General features: G+C 49.1%; 3 protein-coding genes across 6 annotated transcripts in view; all 3 read left to right on the forward strand.

The window, feature by feature from the left end:
* Positions 1-9510, forward strand: part of LCK (LCK proto-oncogene, Src family tyrosine kinase) — a 33000-nt gene extending 23490 nt beyond the window's left edge. For all 4 annotated transcript variants that reach the window (XM_050795104.1, XM_050795114.1, XM_050795122.1 and 1 more), the window contains 4 exons: positions 2734-2810; positions 2902-3055; positions 3140-3271; positions 8860-9510. In XM_050795104.1, coding sequence (XP_050651061.1) covers positions 2734-2810; positions 2902-3055; positions 3140-3271; positions 8860-9062 — 566 coding nt within the window. In that variant the 3' untranslated portion in view covers positions 9063-9510. The remainder of the gene's footprint in view (positions 1-2733; positions 2811-2901; positions 3056-3139; positions 3272-8859) is intronic.
* RBBP4 (RB binding protein 4, chromatin remodeling factor) overlaps positions 1-23028 on the forward strand; it is a 418599-nt gene that overhangs the window by 3518 nt on the left and 392053 nt on the right. The window lies entirely within an intron of this gene.
* HDAC1 (histone deacetylase 1) overlaps positions 16370-23028 on the forward strand; it is a 43232-nt gene continuing 36573 nt past the window's right edge. Inside the window, exon 1 of the mRNA XM_050795505.1 lies at positions 16370-16700. Coding sequence (XP_050651462.1) covers positions 16652-16700 — 49 coding nt within the window. The 5' untranslated portion in view covers positions 16370-16651. The remainder of the gene's footprint in view (positions 16701-23028) is intronic.

Consider the following 23028-nt stretch of genomic DNA (forward strand, 5'->3'; position numbering starts at 1 on the left):
TGCATATATAGCAGTTAGAACTATGCCTACTTTAGGCTGGGTCTAGTGGCTCACGCCTGTAATCCCAACACTTTGGGAGGCCAAGGTGGGCGGATCATAAGGTCAGGAGATCGAGACCATCCTGGCTAACACAGTGAAACCCCATCTTTTTTTTTTTTTTTGAGATGGGGTCTTGCTCTGTAGCCCGGGCTGGAGTGCAGTGGCCGGATCTCAGCTCACTGCAAGCTCCGCCTCCCGGGTTTAGGCCATTCTCCTGCCTCAGCCTCCGGAGTAGCTAGGACTACAGGCGCCCGCCACCTCGCCCGGCTAGTTTTTTGTATTTTTAGTAGAGACGGGGTTTCACGGTGTTAGCCAGGATGGTCTCGATCTCCTGACCTCGTGATCCGCCCGTCTCGGCCTCCCAAAGTGCTGGGATTACAGGCTTGAGCCACCGCGCCCGGCCGAAACCCCATCTCTACTAAAAATAAAAAAAATTAGCCTGCGCGGTGGCGGGCACTTGTAGTCCCAGCTACTCAGGAGGCTGAGGCAGGAGAATGACGTGAACCCAGGAGGCAGAGTTTACAGTGAGCCAAGATCGCACCACTGCACTCCTGCCTGGGCAATAGAGTGACACTTGGTCTCAAAAAAAAAAAAAAAAAAAGGACTATGCCTACTTCCAGGTGTAGTGGCTCAAGCCTATAACCTCAGCACTTTGGGAGGCCAAGGTGGGTGGATCACTTGAGCCCAGAAGTTCAAGACCAGTCCGTGCAACATAGCGAGACCTCATTCCTACAAAAAATTTGTAAAAATTAGCCGAGCGTGGTGGTGTATGCCTGTAGTCCCAGCTACTTGGGAGGCTGAGGTGGGAGGACCACTTGAGCCCAGGAGGTTGAGGCTGCACTGAGCTGTGATTGCACCACTGCACTCCAACCTGGGTAACAGAGTGAGACCTTGTCTCAAAAAAACAAAACACAAAAAGCCACAAAACTATGGCTACTATATAGTAACTGATCAATAGGTTTGTCGCTGTTATCTGGCTCTGATTCTTTGGGAGTGTAAGATCTATCCTTCTTTCAGGAAGAGAAACAAGCTGTTCATTGGCTAATGGGAAATCGCAAATAGATTATGTCATGTGTATCTTTTTTTTTTTTTGTCTCACTCTGTCCTCCAGGCTGGAGTGCAGCGGCACGATCTCAGCTCACTTCAACCTCCTCCTCCTGGGTTCAAGTGATTCTCATGCCTCAGACTCCCAAGTAACTGGGACCACAAGCATGTGCCACCATGCCTGGCTAATTTTTGTATTTTTAGTAGATACAGGTTTTCACCTTGTTGGCCAGGCTGCTGTCAATCTCCCGACCTCAGGTGATCCTCCCGCCTTGGCCTCCCAAAGGGCTGGGATTACAGGTGTGAGCCACCATGCCCAGTCTATCATGTGTATCGACTTTGATTGGTAGTTGCTTGTAGCGCTGGAGAAGGATTCTGAGGTTCAATGGAAGTGAGTGCTGGGAATGATTAGTAACATCTGCCATGGACACAATGGAAGAATGGCAGTATATATATGTCTCCGTATTTGCTGTGTGTGGGGGAGGTCTTTGTCTTTGGTAACTAGTTCAGCACTCAAAGTGGGGACACTCAGGTTGCTGTCATCCTTTCACAGGGTTTTTTATTTTTGAGACAGAGTCTCGCTCTGTCGCCCAGGCTGGAGTGCAGTGGCGCGATCTCAGCTCACTGCAAGCTCCGCTTCCCGGGTTCACGCCATTCTCCTGCCTCAGCCTCCTGAGTAGCTGGGACTACAGGCGCCCGCCACCGCACCTGGCTAATTTTTTGTATTTTTAGTAGAGACGGGGTTTCACCGTAGTCTCGATCTCCTGACCTTGTGATCCACCCGCCTCGGCCTCCCAAAGTGCTGGGATTACAGGCATGAGCCACCGCGCCCGGCCATTTCACAGGGTTTTAATCTCTTGGGAAGGGCCAGTGGTCATTCACTCCATCCTAGCAACTTCCACTCATGTCCAGCTGCCCTCCACTATTAGAGAGGTGGTCCTTCAGACCCCCAGACCCCCTCTTTCTGTATTCCATCCAATATATTCAGCACATTGTTATTGTTTCTTACTCTGGGCTGGGCACCAGGAACATGGATGGATGAAACAAGGTTCCTGTTGTCAAGGTTCCCCAGTTACAGGTACTGGGGAAACCAGAGTTTGTGCCATGGGAAAGTTCCAGCATGCCCATGGGAGTGTAGATGATGATCCAGTTTATTATGCCTGCTAAGATCTAGAGAGGCTTCCTAGAGGGGCAGTCTAACTGGGCCATGAAAGAAAAGTAGAATTTTTTTTAGCAGGCAGAGATGAAATAAAGAGGCTTTGGGGTGACAGCCTAGTAGTCTGAGTGCAGGATCTCAAAATTGTTAAAGTGTTTGAAGTCAAAGGCAGAGTGAGGGAAAGAGAAGAAGCTACCAGTGTCGCCCATGTCAAGCTTTGGATACTAGTTGAGGAGTCTGAATTCTACCTTATTGATGATGAAAAACCTACAGATCCCTCCCAGCGTGCTCTACCCTAGCCCCTCCCTCTGCAAAAAAACCTTCACATATCCTGGGCATCCTTACCCTGAACACACACTCCTCCATTCTCACTCTTCACTCTTCCTTTTCACATGTCAGACACACTTCCAGACATGTGAAAAGGGTCTGGGAGAAGGGTCTGGGGCCCTCCTCCTGGGGCAACTTAGGCCAGCAACTCTTGCTTCTGCCCACAGGGAGTCTAGTGGATTTTCTCAAGACCTCTTCAGGCATCAAGTTGACCATCAACAAACTCCTGGACATGGCAGCCCAAGTAAGGAGACTGGGGAGGGGCTGGGCAAGGGCACAGGCCAGTGGCGTGAAGACATCTGGCTCAGGATTGCTGATCTGTGTTTGTCCTGCAGATTGCAGAAGGCATGGCATTCATTGAAGAGCGGAATTATATTCATCGTGACCTTCGGGCTGCCAACATTCTGGTGTCTGACACCCTGAGCTGCAAGATTGCAGACTTTGGCCTAGCACGCCTCATTGAAGACAACGAGTACACAGCCAGGGAGGGTAAGTGTGAGATTTAAGGGTGATCTGGGCCCTGCAGGGTCTAGCCAAGCAGACCCAGGTGACCTCACTCTGCCTCCTCCTTAGGAGCCAAGTTTCCCATTAAGTGGACAGCGCCAGAAGCCATTAACTATGGGACATTCACCATCAAGTCGGATGTGTGGTCTTTTGGGATCCTGCTGACGGAAATTGTCACCCATGGCCGCATCCCTTACCCAGGTTAGAGCCAAGGGCAGGAACTGAAAGGGTGATGGGAAGGGCAGCAAGTCCATGTCTCCCCACTCAATTCTTTCCAGTCTCAGAATCTGAAACTTTGTAGTTGCATCTCCTCTATCCTTTCAGGGGTATGACTCCAACATCCCGAGGCAGATGCCACATCTCCCAGAGCTGGCTTCCATCTCTGTATCTCTCTTTAATAACCCCAGCTCTTTTCTTTTTCTCTTTTTTTGAGGTGGAGTCTAGCTCTGTCGCCCAGGTTGGAGTGCAGTGGCGCCATCTCGGATCACTGCAACCTCTGCCTCCTGGGTTCAAGCAATTCTCCTGCCTCAGCCTCCCAAATAGCTAGGATTACAGGTGCGTGCCACCATGCCCGGCTAATTTTTTGTATTTTTAGTAGAGACGGGGTTTCACCATGTTAGCCAGGATGGTCTCAATCTCCTGACCTCGTGATCCACCCGCCTCGGCCTCCCAAAGTGCTGCGATTACAGGCATGAGCCACCGTGCCCGGCCCCAGCTCTTTTCTTTAGTTGTGGCCCAGGCAGCCTAGTATGGTAGAAGAGGATCTAGCTCAGGAACAAGAGGCCTACCTTTTATTAGCAGATCTGCCACTGTTGCTAACTTTCTGTTTGGCTTTGTTCAGATCATTCCTTCTTTCCCATCTGTTCTCATCTCTAATATGAGATTAGAACAGTGCTTGGTCAATACTAAGCTATTATCAATCATCACTTTGAACTAGTCACTTCACTTCTCTGAGTCTCAGTTTCCTGATATTAAAAATAAGAGACTAGGCCAGGTACAGTGGCTCATGCCTATAATCCCAGAACTTTGGGAGACCAAGGTGGGAGGATGGCTTGAGCCCAGAAGTTCGAGACCAGCCTGGGCAACAGGTCGAAACCCCATCTCTACAAAAACAAAAATTAGCCAGGTTTGGTGGCATGTGCCTGTAGTCCCAGCTACTCAGAAGGCTGAGGTGGGAGGATCACCTGAGCCAGGGAGGGAGAGGTTGCAGTGAGCCAAGATCATGCCATAGCACTCCAGCCTAGGGCAACAGACCAAGACCCTGCCTCAAAAAAAGAAAAAGAGAGACTCCATCTCTTCCCCCAAAAAAAAAAAAAAATTAAAAATTAGCTGGGCATGGTGGCATACACCTGTAGTTTCAGCTTTTTGGGAGGCTGAGGTGGGAGGATCGCTTGAGCCCAGGAGGTTGAGGGTGCAGTGAGCCATGATCGTTCTATTGCACTCCAGCCTGAGCAACAGAGAGAGAACTTGTCTCAAAAAAAAAAAAAAAAAAGGAAAAATGAGAGACCATTTGTGAAAGAGCCTGACTCATAGTAGGTTGTCAGTATACACTGACTCCCTCACCATCTCCTGGACAAAGCCCTTTACCCCTGAATTCAGCCAAGACAGGGATGGAATTTTTTGAAAGGAACTTGCTAAGAAACTCTGGGGAGAGGAAATGGAGCACAAAGACAACGGAGTAGGGAGGCGCGGCACAGTGGCTAAATTTGTAGAAGCGTCCCACATCCCCAGAGTAAGGTGAACAGACCTTTGCTCCAAGGAAGGTAAAGACACCTTGGAAGGCCGGATGTGGTGGCTCACGCCTGTAATCCTAGCACTTTGGGAGGCTGAGGCTGGTGGATCACAAGGTCAGGTGTTTGAGACCAGCCTGACCAACATGGTGAAATCCCATCTCTACTTAAAAAAAACAAAATTAAAAATTAGCCGGGCCTGGTGGTACGTACCGGTAATCCCAGATACTCAGGCGGCTGAGGCAGGAGAATTGCTTGAACCTGGGAGGCAGAGGTTGCAGTGAGCCGAGGTCGTGCCACTGCACTCCAGCCTGGGCGACAAAGCGAGACTCCGTCTCAAAACAAAAACAAAAACAAAAAAACACCTTGGAGACAGGTGAAAAGCTGAGGGGCTTCCCTGCCCTGGGCTTGCCCCAACCCAGAGTCCAGGGGTAGTGCTGGAGCTGGAAATATGGAAATACTCTCCAGTTATCCTGCCAGGGGTCCTCACTGCTCCTCGCCTATTCCCACAGAAGGAAACCCATAGGGAATGTATCTATTAGAAGAAAATAGGCAGTGAAAGCATGATGATAAATGGAAACTGACATGTAGCATTAGGGTCAGGGAGACAATGGGGAGAAATGGGGACCTTGGTAAACTTGCAGCTGCTCCAGCAGATGGTTGCAATTAAGGCGTGGGGGACCTGAAAAACTAGATCTTTTTTTTTTTTTTAAGAGAAGCCAAAACTTGGAGTTTTAGGAAAATTTGTTCATTTCCATTTATTGGCGATCGAGTCAAATTGTTTAAAAGCACTCTAGGGGCTGGGCACGGTGACTCATGCCTGTAATCCCAGCACTTTGGGAAGCTGAGGTGGGCAGATCACAAGGTCAGGAGTTCGAGACCAGCCTGGCCAACATGGTGAAACCCCACCTCTGCTAAAAATACAAAAATATTAGCCAGGCGTAGTGGTGGGACCTGTAGTCCCAGCCACTAAGGAGGCTGAGACAGGAGAATCACTTGAACCCTGGAGGCAGAGGTTGCAGTGAGCCATGATCACGCCATTGCACTCCAGCCTGCGCGACAGAGTGAGAGTCCATCCCAAAAATAAATATAAATAAATTAAATAAATTAATTAAATGAATAAATAAACAAAACCACTCTAGGGCCAATCCAAAGTGGATCTGTGGGCCATACTCTGGCTGGATTTAACCTGTGGGCTTGCATCCCCTAACTCTGGCCATGGCTGTTTAGTTCTGTGGCCTATGTCCTCCTATGCCCTAATTTTAAAATGTGAGAGTCCCGGTCGGGCATGGTGGCTCACGCTTGCCATCCTTGCACTTTGGGAGGCTGAGATGGGCAGATCACGTGGTCAGGAGTTGGAGACCAGCCTGACCAACATAGTGAAACCCCATCTCTACTAAAAGTACAAAAATTAGCCGGGTGTGGTGGCATGCGCCTGTAGTCCCAGCTACTCAGGAAGCTGAGGCAGGGGAATCCCTTGAACCCGGGAGGTGGAGGTTGCAGTGAGCCGAGACCATGCCATTGCACTCCAGCCTGGGCAACACAGTGAGACTCTGTCTCAAAAAGAAAAAAAAAATAAAATTGCGAGAGTCCTATAGGTAGAGGCCTCCCTTGTACAAGTCCTGGGGAAAAAGGGTCTCTGTTGACCAGGCTTTAGTCCCAAACTTTCCAGGAGCAAAACTTTGATTTTGTAAATACCCTATAAGCTTTTGGTCTTTGGGAACTGCTTGTCACAATCTTTGTTCAGAAGACTGAAGGAGAAACCAGACACTACATGAGCAATTTAGAAACAGGGAAGGAGGGAGCTGTGTTACTGCTGTGATCACGTAGTTCTCCAGAACAGTTCTTCTTGGGGTCTACATGCCAAACGCCTGCCAGAGGGGCTAGGACCAGCATAAAGGGAGGGAACCAGCTCAAAGACTATTTCATCTGGGTCATGGAGGGGCCTGGGGAACCTTCTCAAGCCCAAATAAAGTCTGCTTTGCTGAGGCCCAGCGTCCATTTGGCTTCCTGATGCAGGATGTCATGTGCCTGGTCTTAAAACTGGAGCGACTTCACCACTGTCTTGGTTGTGGGTGCCCATGCTGCCCTGGGCCCTGACCATCTCATCATTCCTACCAAATAATCATCATCCCAGGTGCCCTTTATTACTTATTTATTTATGTATGTATTTCAGACAGAGTCTCTCTCTGTCACCCAGGTTGGAGTGCAGTGGCATGATCTCAGCTCACTGCAACCTCTACCTCCTGGGTTTAAGTGATTCTTCTGCCTCAGTCTCTTGAGTAGCTGGAATTACAGGTGTATGCCACCACGCCCAGCTAATTTTTGTATTTTTTTAGTACAAACAGGGTTTTACCATGTTGGCCAGGCTGGTTTCAAACTCCTAACCTCAGGTGATCCACCTGCCTCAGCCTCCCAAAGTGCCGGGATTACAGGCGTGAGCCACTGCACCTGGCCTCAGGTGCCCTCTATGAAGCATCTCCGATCCAGACTTTCTGTGCCTGGATAGATTCGATGCTTTCTGTGATATATATATATAATTTTTATTTATTTTTTATTTTTTGAGACAAGAGTCTGGCTTGAGTTGCTCAGGCTGGAGTGTAATGGCGCAGTCTCAGTTCACTACAACCTCTGCACCTCCACCTCCTGGGTTCAAGCAATTACTGTGCCTCAGCCTCCCAAGTAGCTGGGACTACAGGCATGTACCACCATGCCCAGCTAATTTTTGTATTTTTAGTAAAGATGGGGTTTTGCCATGTTGTTCAGGCTGGTCTTGAACTCCTGGCCTCAAGAGATCTCCCTGCCTTGGCCTCCCACAGTGCTGGGATTACAGACGTGAGCCACCATGCCTGGCTTGTGCACTATATTTGATGCTTTCTCATCAATCCTCATTCAATCCTCATAAGAATTCTGTCAGGTAGGAACAGCTATTTACTCTTTACTCTATTTTCCAAATAAGGAAACTGGGCTCGCCCAAGGTCCCACAACTAACATGTGTGTATTATTGAGCATTTAATTTATACCAGGGAAGCCGGTCATGGTGGTGTGCACCTGTTGTCTAGCTATTTAGGAGGCTGAGGTGAGAGGATCACTTGAACCCAGGAGTTCAAATCTGCCATGTGCTATGATTGTGCCTGTGAACAGCTGCTGCACTCCAGCCTGGGCAACATAGTGAGATCCCTTATCTAAAACATTTTTTTTAATTTTTGTTTTTATTTATTTATTTATTCATTTATTTATTCATTTATTTATTTTTTGAGATGGAGTCTCGCTCCGTCGCCCAGGCTGGAGTGCAGTGGTGCGATCTTGGCTCACTGCAAGCTCCACCTCCCGGGTTCACGCCATTCTCCTGCCTTAGGCTCCAGAGTAGCTGGGACTACAGGCGCACACCACCATGCCCGGCTGCTTTTTTGTATTTTTAGTAAAGATGGAGTTTCACCGTGTTAGCCAGGATGGTCTCGATTTCCTGACCTCGTGATCCACCTGCCTTGGCCTCCCAAAGTGTTGAGATTACAGGCGTGAGCCACCGCGCCCGGCCAACATTTTTTTATTTAAAGTAAATAATTAGCTGGGAACGGTGGCTCACGCCTGTAATCCAGCACTTTGGGAGGCCAAGGCGGGCGGATCACCTGAGGTCGGGAGTTCAAGACCAGCCTGACCAACATGGAGAAACCCATCTCTACTAAAATACAAAATTAGCTGGGCGTGATGGTGCATGCCTGTAATCCCAGCTACTCCAGAGGCTGAGGCAGGAGAATCGCTTGAACCTGGGAGGTGGAGGTTGTGGTGAGCTGAGATCGTGCCATTGCACTCCAGCCTGGGCAACAAGAGTGAAACTCCATTTCCAAAAAAAAAAAAAAAAGAAATAATCTATACCAGGCACTCCAAGTGGTGTGACTGACATTCAGCAAGTACGGCTTGTGTGACCTTACCATTGATGAAGACCAAGATTCTTTTGGATTGGTGCTCACACTGTGCCAGTTAAATATTCCAAACATTACCCCTGCCTGTGGGCTTCCAGTGCCTGACCTTCATGTCCTTTCTCCCATCAACCCCTAGGGATGACGAACCCGGAGGTGATTCAGAACCTGGAGCGAGGCTACCGCATGCCGTGCCCCGAAAACTGTCCAGAGGAGCTGTACCAACTTATGAGGCTGTGCTGGAAGGAGCGCCCGGAGGACCGGCCCACCTTTGACTACCTGCGCAGTGTGCTGGAGGACTTCTTCACGGCCACGGAGGGCCAGTACCAGCCTCAGCCTTGAGAGGCCTCGAGAGGCCCTGGAGTCCTCCCCTTTTCTCTCCAGCCTGACTTGGGGAGATGGAGTTCTTGTGCCATAGTCACACGGCCTATGCACATATGGACTCTGCACACGAATCTCGCCCATATGTGACACATATGCACCTTGTGTCTGTACACGTGTCCTGTAGTTGCGTGGACTCTGCACATGTGTCTTGTACATGTGTAGCCTGTGCGTGTATGTCTTGGACACTGTATAAGGTACCCCTTTGGCTCTTCCATTTCCTGAGACCACAGAGAGAGGGAAGAAGCCTGGGATTGACAGAAGCTTCTGCCCACCTACTTTTCTTTCCTCAGATCATCCAGAAGTTCTTCGAGTGCCAGGACCTTATCTAATACCTCTGTGTGCTCCTCCTTGGTGCCTGGCCTGGCACGCATCAGGAGCTCAATAAATGTCTGTTGATGACTGTTGTTCATCTCTTTACTGTCCACTCTTTGTGGGTGGGCAGTGGGGGTTAAGAAAATGGTAACTAGATCACCCTGAGATGGGGTGAAAGATGGGATGAGTGGATGTCTGGGGGCTCTGCAGACCCCTTCAAATGGGACAGTGCTCCTAACCCCTCCCCAAAGGATTCAGGGAGACTCCTGCCTGGAATCCCTTAGGGAATGGGTGTGTCACAGGACCTTCCTCCCCATTATAAAAGGGCAACAGCATTTTTAACTGATTCAAGGGCTATATTTGACCTCATATATTTTTGTTTTTTGAGATGGAGTCTCTCTCTGTCGCCCAGGCTGGAGTTCAGTGGCCGGATCTCAGCTCACTGCAAGCTCCGCCTCCCGGGTTCATGCCATTCTCCTGCCTCAGCCTCCCGAGTAGCTGGGACTACAGGTGCCCACCACCTCGCCCGGCTAGTTTTTTGTATTTTTTAGTAGAGACGGAGTTTCACCATGTTAGCCCGGATGGTCTTAATCTTCTGACCCATGATCCGCCTGTCTCGGCCTCCCAAAGTGCTGGGATTACAGACTTGAGCCACCGTGCCTAGCCCAGATTTTGTTTTTTTAAGGCTAGTCAAATGAATCAGTGGGAGTGGAGGAGGAACAAATAAATCTGTAACTATCTTCAGATTTTTTTATTTTTATTTTTTTGAGACAGGGTCTCACTTTGTCATCCAGGATGGAGTGCAGTGGCATGACCACGGCTCACTGCAGCCTCAACCTCTCCAGCTCAAATGATCCTCCTGTCTCAGCCTCCCGAGTACCTGGGACTACTTTCTTGAGGCCAGAAGTTCAAGGCTAGCCTGGGCAACAGAGTAAGATCCTGGTCTCCAAAAAAAGTTTTAAAAAAACCAAACACACTTAGCCGAGCATAGTAGCTCACGCTTGTAGTCCTAGCAGATCAGGAGGCTGAGGCATGAGGAGTGCGTGAGATATGACTGTGCCACTGCGGCACTCCAGAGTAGGCGACAAAGGGAGATCCTGTCTCAAAAAAAAAAAAAAAAAAGGAAGGCTTCATTGAGAAGGTGGCTTTTGAGCAAAGACTCCAAGGTGAAGGAGTGAGCCTTGTATGGAGGAGGGGGAGGAGCAGTCAACCAGAGGGAATAGGGTGAGGCAGGCGTTTACCTGGCAAGCTTTGAGAGAGGAGGGTAGATCCTACAGGCCTGGGGCCTTGTGACCTCTGCAGAAGCTATTTTGAGGAAAGTTTGTAGGAATCTCTGCAAAGCTGGTATGATCTGAATTACATTTTATTTATTTATTTATTTTTATTATTTATTTATTTTTTGAAACGGAGTCTCACTCTGTCGCCCAGGCTAGAGTGCAGGGGTGCAATCTTGGCCCACTGCAAGCTCCGCCTTTCCCTGCCTCACTCCTGAGTAGCTGGGACTACAGGAGCCCACCACCAAGCCCAGCTAATTTTTTTGTATTTTTAGTAGAGACGGGGTTTCACCGTGTTAGCCAGGATGGTCTTGATCTCCTGACCTCATGATCTGCCCGCCTTGGCCTTCCAAAGTGCTGGCATTACAGGTGTGAGCCACCGCACCCGGTCTATTTTTTTATTTTTTATTGAGATGGGGTCTTACTCTGTTACCCAGGCTGGAGAACAAAGGTGAAATCTCGGCTCACTGCAGCCTCTGCCTCATGGACTCAAACAATCCTCCCACCTCAGCCTCCTAAGTAGCTGGGACCACAGGCGTACACCACCACTCCCAGCTAATTTTTTGTATTTTTGGTGGAGACGGGGTTTCACCATGTTGCCCAGGCTGATCTCGAACTCCCAAGCTCAAGTGATCTGTCTTCCTCAGCCTCCCAAAGTGCTGGGATTACAGGCGTAAGTCACAGCGCTCGGCCCTGACTTACATTTTAAAAGGATGGCTCTTACTGCTGTCTTGAAAATAGACTGAGTTAGTCAGTTTATAAAAGTGGGGAGATTTTACATAAAACTCCAGATTTCTGCCTTCTCTTGTAAAATAGGGGCTAGGTACGTTGGCTCACTCCTATAATCCCAGCATTTTGGAAGGCCAAGATGGGCAGATTGCTTGAGCCCAGGAGTTTAAGACCAGACTGGGCAACATGGCAAAACCCTGTCTCTGCAAAAAAAAAAAAATTAGCAGGGTGTGGTGGCACACACCTGTAGTCCCAGCTACTCAGGAGGCACGCCTGTATTCCCAGCTACTTAGGAGGATGGCTTGAGCCCAGGAAGTCAAGGCTACAGTCAGCATGATCCTGCCACTGTACTTCAGCTTGAGCGAAAAAGAGAGCGAAACCCCATCTCAAAAAAAAAAAAAAAAAAAAAAAAAAAAGATTTAGCTATGTTGGACTTACCTGTCCTCATGGAGCCAAATAATGGCCACCCCTCCAGGTAGGGCATGAACTCTGCCTTTGCCAGAGTCCCCTCCACTCCCTGTTGGTCTTAGACAATGAAACTGAGTGTTAGTAGCTATTTATCATCAAGTTCGTGCTTGTTGTTCTTATAATAAAGAGAAGTGGTTTAATAAATGGTATAATAAAGAAAATTACATTATGGTATAATAAAGAAAATGGTTTTTTTGCACACACATTTCCATTAAAAAGTGAGAAAATTAAAGATACCTGAGGATGGCAGAGTGTTTGATGAAAGATGGGGAAATGTCAGCCAGGCACGGTGGCTCACACCTGTAATCCCAGCAGTTTAGGAGACCTGGGCATGTGGATCACAAGGTGAGAAGTTCAAAATCAACCTGGCCAACATAATGAAACCCCGGCACTACTAAGAATACGAAAAGTTAGCCAGGTGTGGTGGCAGGAGCCTGTAATCCCAGCTACTCGAGAGGCTGAGGCAGGAGAAACGCTTGAATACGGGAGGCAGAGGTTGTGGTGAGCCAAGGTCACACTATTGCACTCCAGCCTGAGCCACTAGAGCGAAACTGTCTCAAAAAAAAAAAAAAAAAAAAAAAAAAAAAAGATGGGGGAATGTCATATTTCTTTATTAAAGGGAAAATAATCTAATTTTTAAATTTTATTTATTGTTTTTGTTTTATTTTATTTTTGAGACAGAGTTTTGCTCTTGTCCCCCAGGCTGGAGTGCAATGGTACGATCTCAGCTCACTGCAACCTCTACCTCCGGGCTTCAAGGAATTCTCCTGCCTTAGCCTCCCTAGTAGCTGGAATTATAGGCGCCTGCCACCATGTCTAGCTAATTTTTATATTTTTAGTAGACATGGGGTTTCACCATGTTGGCCAGGCTGGGCTCGAACTCCTGACCTTGGGCGATCTGCCCGCCTCGGTCTCCCAAACTGCTGGGATTACAAGCTTGAGCAACCATGCCCGGCCTCTAATTTTTAAAATATGCAAACAAAGGGCCGGGTGTGGGGACTCATGCCTGTAATCTCGCAGTTTGGGAGGCCGAGGTGGGCAGATCACGAGGTCAGGACATCAAGACCATCCTGGCTAACACTGTGAAACCCCATCTCTACTAAAAACACAAAAAATTAGCCGGGCATGGTGGCGGGTGCCTGTAGTCCCAGCTACTTGGGAGGCTGAGGCGGGAGAATGGCATGAACCCGGGATGGGGAGCTTGCAGTGATCCAAGATGGCGCCACTGCACTCGTCTGGGCGATAGAGCAAGATTCCGTCTTTAAAAAAAAAAAAAAAAAAAAAAAAAAAAAAAAAAAAAGGCCGGGCGCAGTGGCTCACTCCTGTAATCCCAGCACTTTGGGAGGCCGAGGCGGGCGGATCACAAGGTCAGGAGATCGAGACCATCCTGGCGAACACGGTGTAACCCTGTTTCTACTACAAATACAAAAAAGTATCCGGGCGTGGTGTCGGGCGCCTGTAGTCCCAGCTACTTGAGAGGCTGAGGCAGGAGAATGGTGTGAACCCGGGAGGTGGAGGTTGCAGTGAGCCGAGATAGTGCCACTGCACTCCAGCCTGGGCAACAGAACCAGACTCCATCTCTCAAAAAAAAAAAAAAAAAAAAAAATGCAAACAAAGAGCCTCTGAGTCATAACAACGTAAATCTATCACCTGACTGACCTGCTGCCACACCTCATGATCTCATCTGATCCCCACACTCCTTCTCTTTGGGATACTGTGTGCTACCATAGTGTCGGTGAATTTTGTATTCCTATCCTCCCCATTTTTATTATTTTATTTTATTTCTTTTATTTATTTGAGACAGAGTCTCACTCTGTCATCCAAGCTGTAATGCAGTGGCCTGATCTCGGCTCACTGCAACCTCCACCTCCTGATTTCAAGCGATTCTCCTGCCTCAGCCTCCTAAGTAGCTGGGACCTACAGGCGTGCACCACCACACCCAGCTAATTTTCGTATTTTTAGTAGAGACGGGGTTTCACCATGTTGGCCAGGCTGGTCTCGAACTCTTGACCTCACGTGATCTGCCTGCCTCAGCCTCCCAAAGTGCTGGGATTACAGGCGTGAGCCACAGCAGCCGGCCTCCTCCCCATTTTATAACAAGGGAAATGGAGGCCCAGAACGGTTAAGTAAACCCACCCAGGGCTAGCTGAGAATTAGCAGCAGAGAACTCGGAGTAGAATTTGTTCCCTGGCGCTTTGCTGTTTCTATTATAGAGGCAACCAGCCTTAGATTTTCTGTTACCTTATAATTAATGACTTAAATGCAGTTTCTGAGTGAGAAACACAAGTCCCAAACACTCTTTAAAGAGGCATAAAGATGTATCTTGTTTTGTTTTGTTTGAGACAAGGCCTGGCTCTATTGCCCAGGCTGGAGTGTGGTGGTGTGATCTTGGCTCACTGCAACATCTGTCTCCTGGGCTCAGGCTATCATCCCACCTCAGCCTCCTGAGTAGCTGGAACTACAGGAGCGTGCCCCCACACCCGGGTAATTTTTCTATTTTTTGTAGAGATGGGGTTTTGCCGTGTTGCCCGGGCTGGTCTTGAACTCATGAACTCAAGTGATCCACCTGCCTTGGCCTCCTAAAGTGTTGGGATTACAGACATGAGCTTGCTCTGTCTCTTGTTGAATGTAGGACCACGAGTAGGTGGCTAACTTAGTGCAATGTTTGGCATATAGAAAGCACTCATTAAATATCGACATTATTTTAGTTATTTTATTTTATTTTATTTTATTTTTATTTATTTTTTTTTGAGACGGAGTCTCGCTCTGTCGCCCAGGCTGGAGTGCAGTGGCCAGATCTCGGCTCACTGCAAGCTCCGCCTCCCGGGTTCACGCCATTCTCCTGCCTCAGCCTCCCCAGTAGCTGGGACTACAGGCGCCCGCCACCTCGCCCGGCTAGTTTTTTGTATTTTTTAGTAGAGACGGGGTTTCACCGTGTCAGCCAGGATGGTCTCGATCTCCTGACCTCGTGATCCGCCCGCCTCGGCCTCCCAAAGTGCTGGGATTACAGGCTTGAGCCACCGCGCCCGGCCTATTTTAGTTATTTTAATAGCCCAGCATTGCACTTTTAGGTCTTTCCGCTTTCAGTGATGATCAGTTGATAATTGATGATCTGGTGGAGTGGTCCTCAATGGGAGAGTTGGGGGCAATTTTACACTCCCTTACACCCCACTAATCTTCCCCCCAATCCAGTGGTAAAGCTATTGCACAGTACTTGGCAATGTCTAGAGACAATTTTGGTTGTCACAGCCTGGGGGGAAGGTGCTACTGGCATCTAGTGGGTAGAGGCTAAGGATGCTGCTTAATTTTTTTTTTTTTTTTTTTTTGGAGACAAGAGTTTCGCTCTAGTTGCCCAGGCACAGAACAGCTTCCTACAAAAAAGAATTACCTGGCCCAAAATGTCATTAGCTTCCAAGCTGAGAAACCTGCTCTTCTAGGCCAGGCACCATGGCTCATGCCAGTAACATTGGGAGGCCGAGGCGGGCGGATCCTGAGCTCAGGAGTCGGAGACCACCTTGACCAACATGGAGAAACCTCGTCTCTACTAAAAATACAAAGTTAGCCGGGCGTGGTGGCGCATGCCTGTAAGGCCAGCTACTCGGGAGGCTGAGGCAGGAGAACCGCTTGAACCCAGACGCAGAGATTGCGGTGAGCCGAGATCACACCGCACAGATCACACCATTGTACTCCAGCCAGGGCAACTAAAGCGGAACTGTCCTCAGGGAAGGGAAGGGAAGGGAGGGGAGGGGAGAGGAGGGGAGGGGAAGGGAGGGGAAGAGAAGGGAAGGAAAAAGGAAAGGAAAAAGGAAAGGAAAGGAAAGGAAAATCTGCTCTCCTATCATAGGATAATCCCATTTCTTCCTGTCTAAAGAGACTCCTACTTAAGTCATCCTGGGTGACTGCTTCAGGGAGGTAGGTTTTGGAGTCAGAAAGGCTGGGTTCTGTCACTTTGTTACAGTGCCTCTGGTGCAAAGAAGGCATTCAAAAAACCCTGTACAGTTGAAAAATTGAATTTAATTACTTTGTGTAACTTTGAGTAATTCACAGAAATCTGAACTTCTTTATCCTGTCCTGTAAAATGGAGGTAAAAAGCCCTTGGCCGAGAGGTGTTTTGAGGAAAAACTGAAATAACATTGGTAAACTGTCGCACAGTACTTGGCACACAGCAGCCCCTCGACAAACAGCTTTCTTTCCCTTTCTTGTCAGTTTCTTCCTCTCAAAACCAGCGTGTTGCTTTTCTTTTTAATTTAATTATTTTTCTGTAGCCCTCCTTTGCGATCACAAACTCGCTTTCTAACCCAGGTTCAGCCCTTTTATTGGCTGAGTGACCTTGTGCAAGTCACTTTTCCCCTGTAGGCCTCGGTTTATTCTCCGTAAAATCAGAAAGTTGGCCTCCGATCTCCAAGCACGCTTTTCACGACCAAGTGGGACTGTTAAGTTTACGGAGCTGCTTTCCTCCCCCGGGACTGATGGTACGGTCCCCGGGCGGCTCCCCACCCATCTGTCGCAGACCTTGGTACAGGCCCAGGGGGCCCTCGGCGGCCTCTCCGGGCTGCCCTTGCCCCCTGCCGAGTTCCGGGCCCGTGTCTGCGCAAGCTGATTGGCTGGAGCAGTGCCCGGGCTGCGCGGCTATAGGTGAGCTCAGGAGGGGACGGGCGGGGCGGGCCGGAGACCCGCCCCCTCCCCCCTGGGTCGGACGCTGAGCTGAGCCGCGGGCGGGAGGGCGGACGGACCGACTGACGGTAGGGACGGGAGGCGAGCAAGATGGCGCAGACGCAGGGCACCCGGAGGAAAGTCTGTTACTACTACGACGGTGAGCACTGTCCTCGCGGCGGGGGCGGGGCCGGGCCGGGCCGAACCGGGGACCTGGAGGCTGAGGCTGGAGCGCCGATGGGAGGCTGCGGGAGGCTGAGGCGCTGGGGAGAGGCTCGGAGAGGAGGCTGCGAGGGGGAAGTCGAGGCTGAGGGAGGAGGCTGTGAGGAAAGGAGATCGAGGCTGAGATCGAGGGGATCGCGTGGGGGAACCCTGAGGTAATCTTGGTGGGAAGATTCTGAGGAAGTCTGATGTGGAGAGTTTGATGTGGAGAGTTTGAGTGGGACTCCTAGAGGGGAGGGTGCGTCCGAGCAGGGAGGCTGAATCTGATGGAGACGGCTGCAAGGATACATTTTCTTGCCGAGAACCCAAAGCTCTTCCCTGCCCCGTCTCTTCCTCATCTTTTCTGGGGGAAGAGCCCTGCACGACTGGTCGCCCGCCTCCCCTCCCCCAGCCTCTGAGCGGGGCCTGCGGTTGCTACTGCGACGTGGGGCGCCAGGGGTTGCAAGGAGAAGGATGCAACCTGTTAAAACAGGCTTCTCACTTAATCTCTCAAGCAGGTTACTGTGTTCGAGGAAGTGTTGAGGGGCTGGGGCGGTGGGAATGATCGGGTCCCAGTGACCGAAGTTCTCTCCGTGTCAGAGCTCAGAGTGTTAGAGGAGCACAGAGAATAGGCACCGAACTCCACCTGAGGAGTCAGCAAAGGAGGGGACGTCTCAGGACCTGAAGAACAGGAGTTCTTAGCCAGGCAAAGGGAAGGCAAAGATAACAGCAAGTTTCAGAGGCAAGAGAGAGGACAGCACCTTTGAAAAACAGGCATTTGACCGGGCGCGGTGGCTCACGCCTGTAATCCGAGCGCTTTGGGAGGCCAGGGCAGGCGGATCACTTGAGGTCAGGAGTTCGAGACCAGCCTGGCCAACATGGCAAAACCCTGTCTCTACAAAAATATAAAAAGTAGCTGGGCGTGGTGGCGCGCGCCTGTAATTCCAGCTACTTGGGAGGCTGAGGCAGGAGAATCCCTTGAACTTGGGAGGTGGAGGTTGCAGTGAGATGAGATCAGGCCACTGGATTCCAGCCTGGGTGACAGAGCAAGACTCTGTCTCAAAAAAAAAAAAAAAAGGGAAGAAAGAAAAGCAGGCATTTGTAACAGTATGGCTGAGACATAGATTTGGGGGCCTATTGTAGAAGGTGGGGACCCGGGGCGAGGGAAGTGTTGCAAATAATGTGGTTGCTGAAGTAAATGGAGACCGACCAGGCGAGGTGGCTCACACCTGTAATCCCAGCACTTTGGGAGGCCAAGGCTGGTGGATCATCTGAGGTCAGGAGTTCGAGACCAGCCTGGCCAACATGGCGAAACCCCGTCTCTACTAAAAATACAAAATTAGCCGGGCATGGTGTCGCGCACCTGTAATCCCAGCTACTCTGGAGCCTGAGGCAGGAGAATCCCTTAGAACCCGGGAGGTGGAGGTTGCAGTGAGCCAAGATCATACCACTGCACTCCAGCTTGGACAACGGAGTGAGGCTATGTCTTAAAAAAAAAAAAAATGTAAACAGGGACCAGACCATGAAGGGCTGGGCATGCTGTCCCAAGGAAGTTGGACTTTATTGAGGGCACTTGTGAATGATTCAAGTTTTATGCAGGTTAGTGACATCATCAGGTTTATACCTTAGAAATTAAAGTCATGGGCTGGGCACGGTGGCTCACACCTGTACTCCCAGCACTTTGGGAGGCTGAGAAGGGCAGATCACGAAGTCAGGAGATCGAGACCATCCTGGCTAACTGGTGAAACCCCGTCTCTACTAAAAATACAAAAATATTAGCCGAGCGTGGTGGCGGGCGCCTATAATCCCAGCTACTTGGGAGGCTGAGGCAGGAGAATGGTGTGGATGCGGGAGGTGGAGCTTGCAGTGAGCGGAGATCATGCCACTGCACTCTATCCTGGGCGACAGAGGGAGACTCCGTCTCAAAAAAAAAAAAAAAGAGAGAAAGAAATTAAAGTCATGGGGTCCAGGTGCAGTGGCTCACGCCTGTAATCCCAGTACTTTGGGAGGCCGAGGCAGGAGATCACTCGAGGCCAGGAGTTCAAGACCAGCCTGGCCAACGTGGTGAAACCCCGTCTCTACTAAAAATACAAAAATTACCTGGGCGTAGTGGCACGCACCTGTAATCCCAGCTACTCAGGAGGCTGAGGCAGGAGAATCACTTGAACCTGGGAGGCAGAGGTTGCAGTGAGCCAAGATGGCGCCACCGCACTCCAGCCTGGGCAACAGGGTGAGACTCGATCTCAAAAAAATAAAAAAATTAGCCAGGTGTGGTGGCACATGCCTGTAGTCCCAGCTACTCAGGAGGCTGAGGCATAAGAATTGTTTGAACCTGGGAGGCGGAGGTTGCAGTGAGCTGAGTTCTCACCACTGCACTCCATCCTGAGCAAAAGATAGAGACTTGGTCTCAAAAAAACAATAACGAACAAAAAAAGAAATTCAGATTTTAGGGGTAAGGAAGAAGGCATGGATCCCAAGTTCCTGGTGTGGACAATACATATATATATATAGAGAGAGAGACAGTGTCTAGCTCTGTCACCCAGGCTGGAGTGCAGTGGCATGATCTTGGCTCACTGCAACTGCAACGTCCATCTCCTAGATTCAAGGGATTCTCCTGCCTCAGCCTCCTGAGTAGCCGGGATTACAGGCGTACGCCACCATGCTTGGCTAATTTTTGTATTTTTATTAGAGATGGGGTTTCACCATGTTGGCCAGGCTCGTCTCAAACTGACCTCCAGTGATCTGTCTGCCTCAGCCTCCTAAAGTGCTAGGATTACAGGCGTGAGCCACACTTCCTGGCCTCTGGTGTGGGCAATTTGATGGTGAGTGTTTGGAGGTTTGGAGAATGCCATGTCAGTTGATAACTTTTTTTTTTTTTTAACTTATAGAGACGGGGTCTCAATATATTGCCCAGGCTTGTCTTGAACTCCTGGGCCTGGCCTCAAGCAATCCTGCCACCTCAGCCTCCCAGAGTGCTGGGATTACAGGCATAAGCCACTGTTTTTTGTTGTTGTTGTTTGTTTAGAAATAACTATTGATAACTGTTAAGATGTTTGGGGGACATTCAAGTAGAGGCATCCAGTAGGTAGTTCAGAAGATAGAAATTTTTTTAGTAGTCATCAGTATCTTAGTCTGTTATAACAGAACACTGTTTATAAAGAACAGAAATTGCTGGATGTGGTGGCTCATGCCTATAATCCCAGTAGTTTGGGAGGCTGGGGCAGACGGTTCTTTTGAGCCCAGGAGTTTGAGACCAGCCTGGGCAACATAGGGAGACCCCGTCTCAACAAAAAGTAAAAAAATTAGTTGGGCATGATGACATGTGCCTGTAGAGAGGCTGAAGTGGGAGGATCACTTGATCCTGGGAGGTCGACTTTGCAGTGAGCCATGATTGCACCACTGCACTCCAGCCTGGGGGACAGAGTGAGACCTTGTGACAAAAAAAAAAAAAAAAAAAAAGAACATAAATGTATTTCTCATAGTTCTGGAGGCTGAGAAGTCCAAGGCTGGAAAGGCCAAGATCAGGGTGCCAGCATTTGGTGTCTGGTGAGGGTCTGGTCTCTACTTTCAAGATGGTGCTTTGAATTCAGTGTCTTCTTATGACGGAAGGTGGAAAGGCAAAAAAGGATGAACTCTCTGTTTTTTTAATAAGGCCATTAATGTATTAGGATGGTAGAGCCCTTGAGACCTAAACACCTCCCAAAAGGCTCCACTTCCAAACACTGTTGGCACTGGGGATTATGTTTCCAACACATGAATTTTGGGGGACACATTCAGACCATAGCAATCAGCATGTGGATAGTTATTTTATTTATTTATTTATTTATTTATTTATTGTAGAGATGTTGTCTCACCATGTTGTCCGGGCTGGCCTTGAACTCCTGGGCTCAGGTGATCCTCCCATCTCAACCTCCCAAAGTGCTGGGATTATAGGCATGAGCCACCATTCCTGGCTGGTAGCAATTTTAATTATAGTAAATGTAGTCCTAAAGGATGCAGTCACCCAAGAAGTTATATAGAATTCCAGGGTGGAATTCTAAGGAAGTGGATTGAGGAAAAGTTTAGTGCCCCTCATGCTGTGTACTCCCTCACCATACTATTTGTCACTGTGTAGCGGAATTGCCCATTTACTTGGTCATATTTCTTGTAGGCAGGAGGCTCTTTAGAGAAAGGGGCCATGCCTTGTTTACCTCTGTATCCCCAGCACCAAAAACAATGCCTAGCTCATGGTAGGTTCTCAATAAATATGTGTTGATTAAATGTATAACGATATAGAGTGAGGGGCCAGAGAGGTAAGTGAAGCAGAAAGTACCGGGTTACAGAAGCTAAAGAAGGGAGGGATTGGGCAAGTGTTGGCAGCAATTGGGGCAGAAGCTAGATTGTGGTAGATTGCAGTACATGGATGGCTAGATGAAGAGGAGACATTGGGTTGAACCCTTTTTTTGGAGACAGGGTCTCACTCTGTCACTCAGGCTGGAGTGCAGTGGCACGATCTCAGCTCACTCTTCCAAGTAGCTGGAACCACAGGTGTGCACCCTTTTTGTATTTTTTGTTTAGAAGACAAACGGTTGTCTTTTGTTTAGAGACAGGATTTCACCATGTTGCCCAGGCTGGTCTCAAACTCCTGAGCTCAAGTGATCTGCCCGCCTCGGCCTCCCAAAGTGCTGGGTTTACAGGCGTGAGCTACCATGCCCAGCTGGTTGAACCCTTTCAAAGGGAAGCTTGTGTGAGGTAGGGAGAGAGGATTATTGATAAGGGAGATGTAGTGGCTAAAAGTTGAGCATATTGAAATAATTCTTACAGAAAAGAGCCAGAAGAGAGGGAGAGGGTGAAGATACAGGAAAGGGACTAGTAGTGATGGAGTTTCCTGAGGAGACCAGGGGAAATGGAAACCGGAGCCCAGGTAGAGACACCAACCTTCAACAAAATCCTTTGTGATGCGAGGGTAAATGGCAAGGAAAAGTTCAAATGGAGGTAAGTTTGAAGAGGAGAAGATAAGGAGAAAGTTGAGGGAGTTCTCAAGGTGAGGAAAGAGAATATTCCTTTTCCTGAGGGTGGGGAAGGGCAGTTGGTAGATTAGGAATCTTGAAGAGAGGAGATTTAAATAGCTGTTGCAAAAGTTGGGGGCTAGGGAAAGAAATTTGGAAGGATTGCTGGGCAGTGATGAGAATCATTTTGAGGCTGGAACCTGTGATTTTTGTAGTCATATCATTTTGCACAGTTTTATGATAACATTTTATGATAACATTCTCAGTTTAAAAGAAGAAAAAAATGGGCCAGGCATGGTGGCTCACACCTGTAATCCCAGTAGTTTGGGTGGCCAAGGAGGAAGGATCACTTCAGGCCAGGAGTTCAAGACCAGCCTAGGCAACAAAATGAGACATCCCCCCCAGCTCTACAAAACAACACAAAAAAATAAGCTGGGTGTGGTGACACGTGCCTGTAATTTCAGCTACTTGGGAGGTTGAGGTGGGAGACTGAGGCAGGTGGATGGTTTGAGCCCAGGTGGAGCCTGCAGTGACCCCAATAATGGTGCCACTGCACTCAGCCTGAGTGACAAAGCAAGACCCTGCCTCAAAAAAGAAAAAGGGCCGGGCGCGGTGGCTCACGCCTGTAATCCCAGCACTTTGGGAGGCCGAGGCGGGCGGATCACAAGGTCAGGAGATCGAGACCACGGTGAAACCCCGTCTCTACTAAAAATACAAAAAATTAGCCGGGCGCGGTGGCGGGCGCCTGTAGTCCCAGCTACTCAGGAGGCTGAGGCAGGAGAATGGCGTAAACCCAGGAGGCGGAGCTTGCAGTGAGCCGAGATCGCGCCACTGCACTCCAGCCTGGGCGACAGAGCGAGACTCAGTCTCAAAAAAAAAAAAAAAAAAAAGAAAAAGAAGAAAAGGTAGAAAGACCTCAGTCTTTAGATAAGGGAATAGACTTCTTTTTTTATTTTATTTTATTTTTTATTATACTTTAAGTTCTAGGGTACATGTGCACAATGTGCAGGTTTGTTACATATGTATACATGTGCCATATTGGTGTGCTGCACCCATTAACTCATCATTTACATTAGGTGTATCTCCTAATGCTCTCTCTCCCCCCTCCCCCCCACTTTTTTTTTTGAGACAGAGTCTTGCTCTGTTGCCCAGGCTGGAGTGCAGTGGCATGATCTCGGCTCTCTGCAAGCTCCACTTCCAGGGTTCATGCCATTCTCCTGCCTCAGCCTCGCAAGAAGCTGGGACTGAAGGTGCGCGCCACCACACCTGGCTAATTTTTTGTATTTTTAGTAGAGACCG

This window comes from Macaca thibetana, chromosome 1, assembly GCF_024542745.1.
Source record: "Macaca thibetana thibetana isolate TM-01 chromosome 1, ASM2454274v1, whole genome shotgun sequence".
NCBI classification, from domain to species: Eukaryota; Metazoa; Chordata; class Mammalia; order Primates; family Cercopithecidae; genus Macaca; species Macaca thibetana.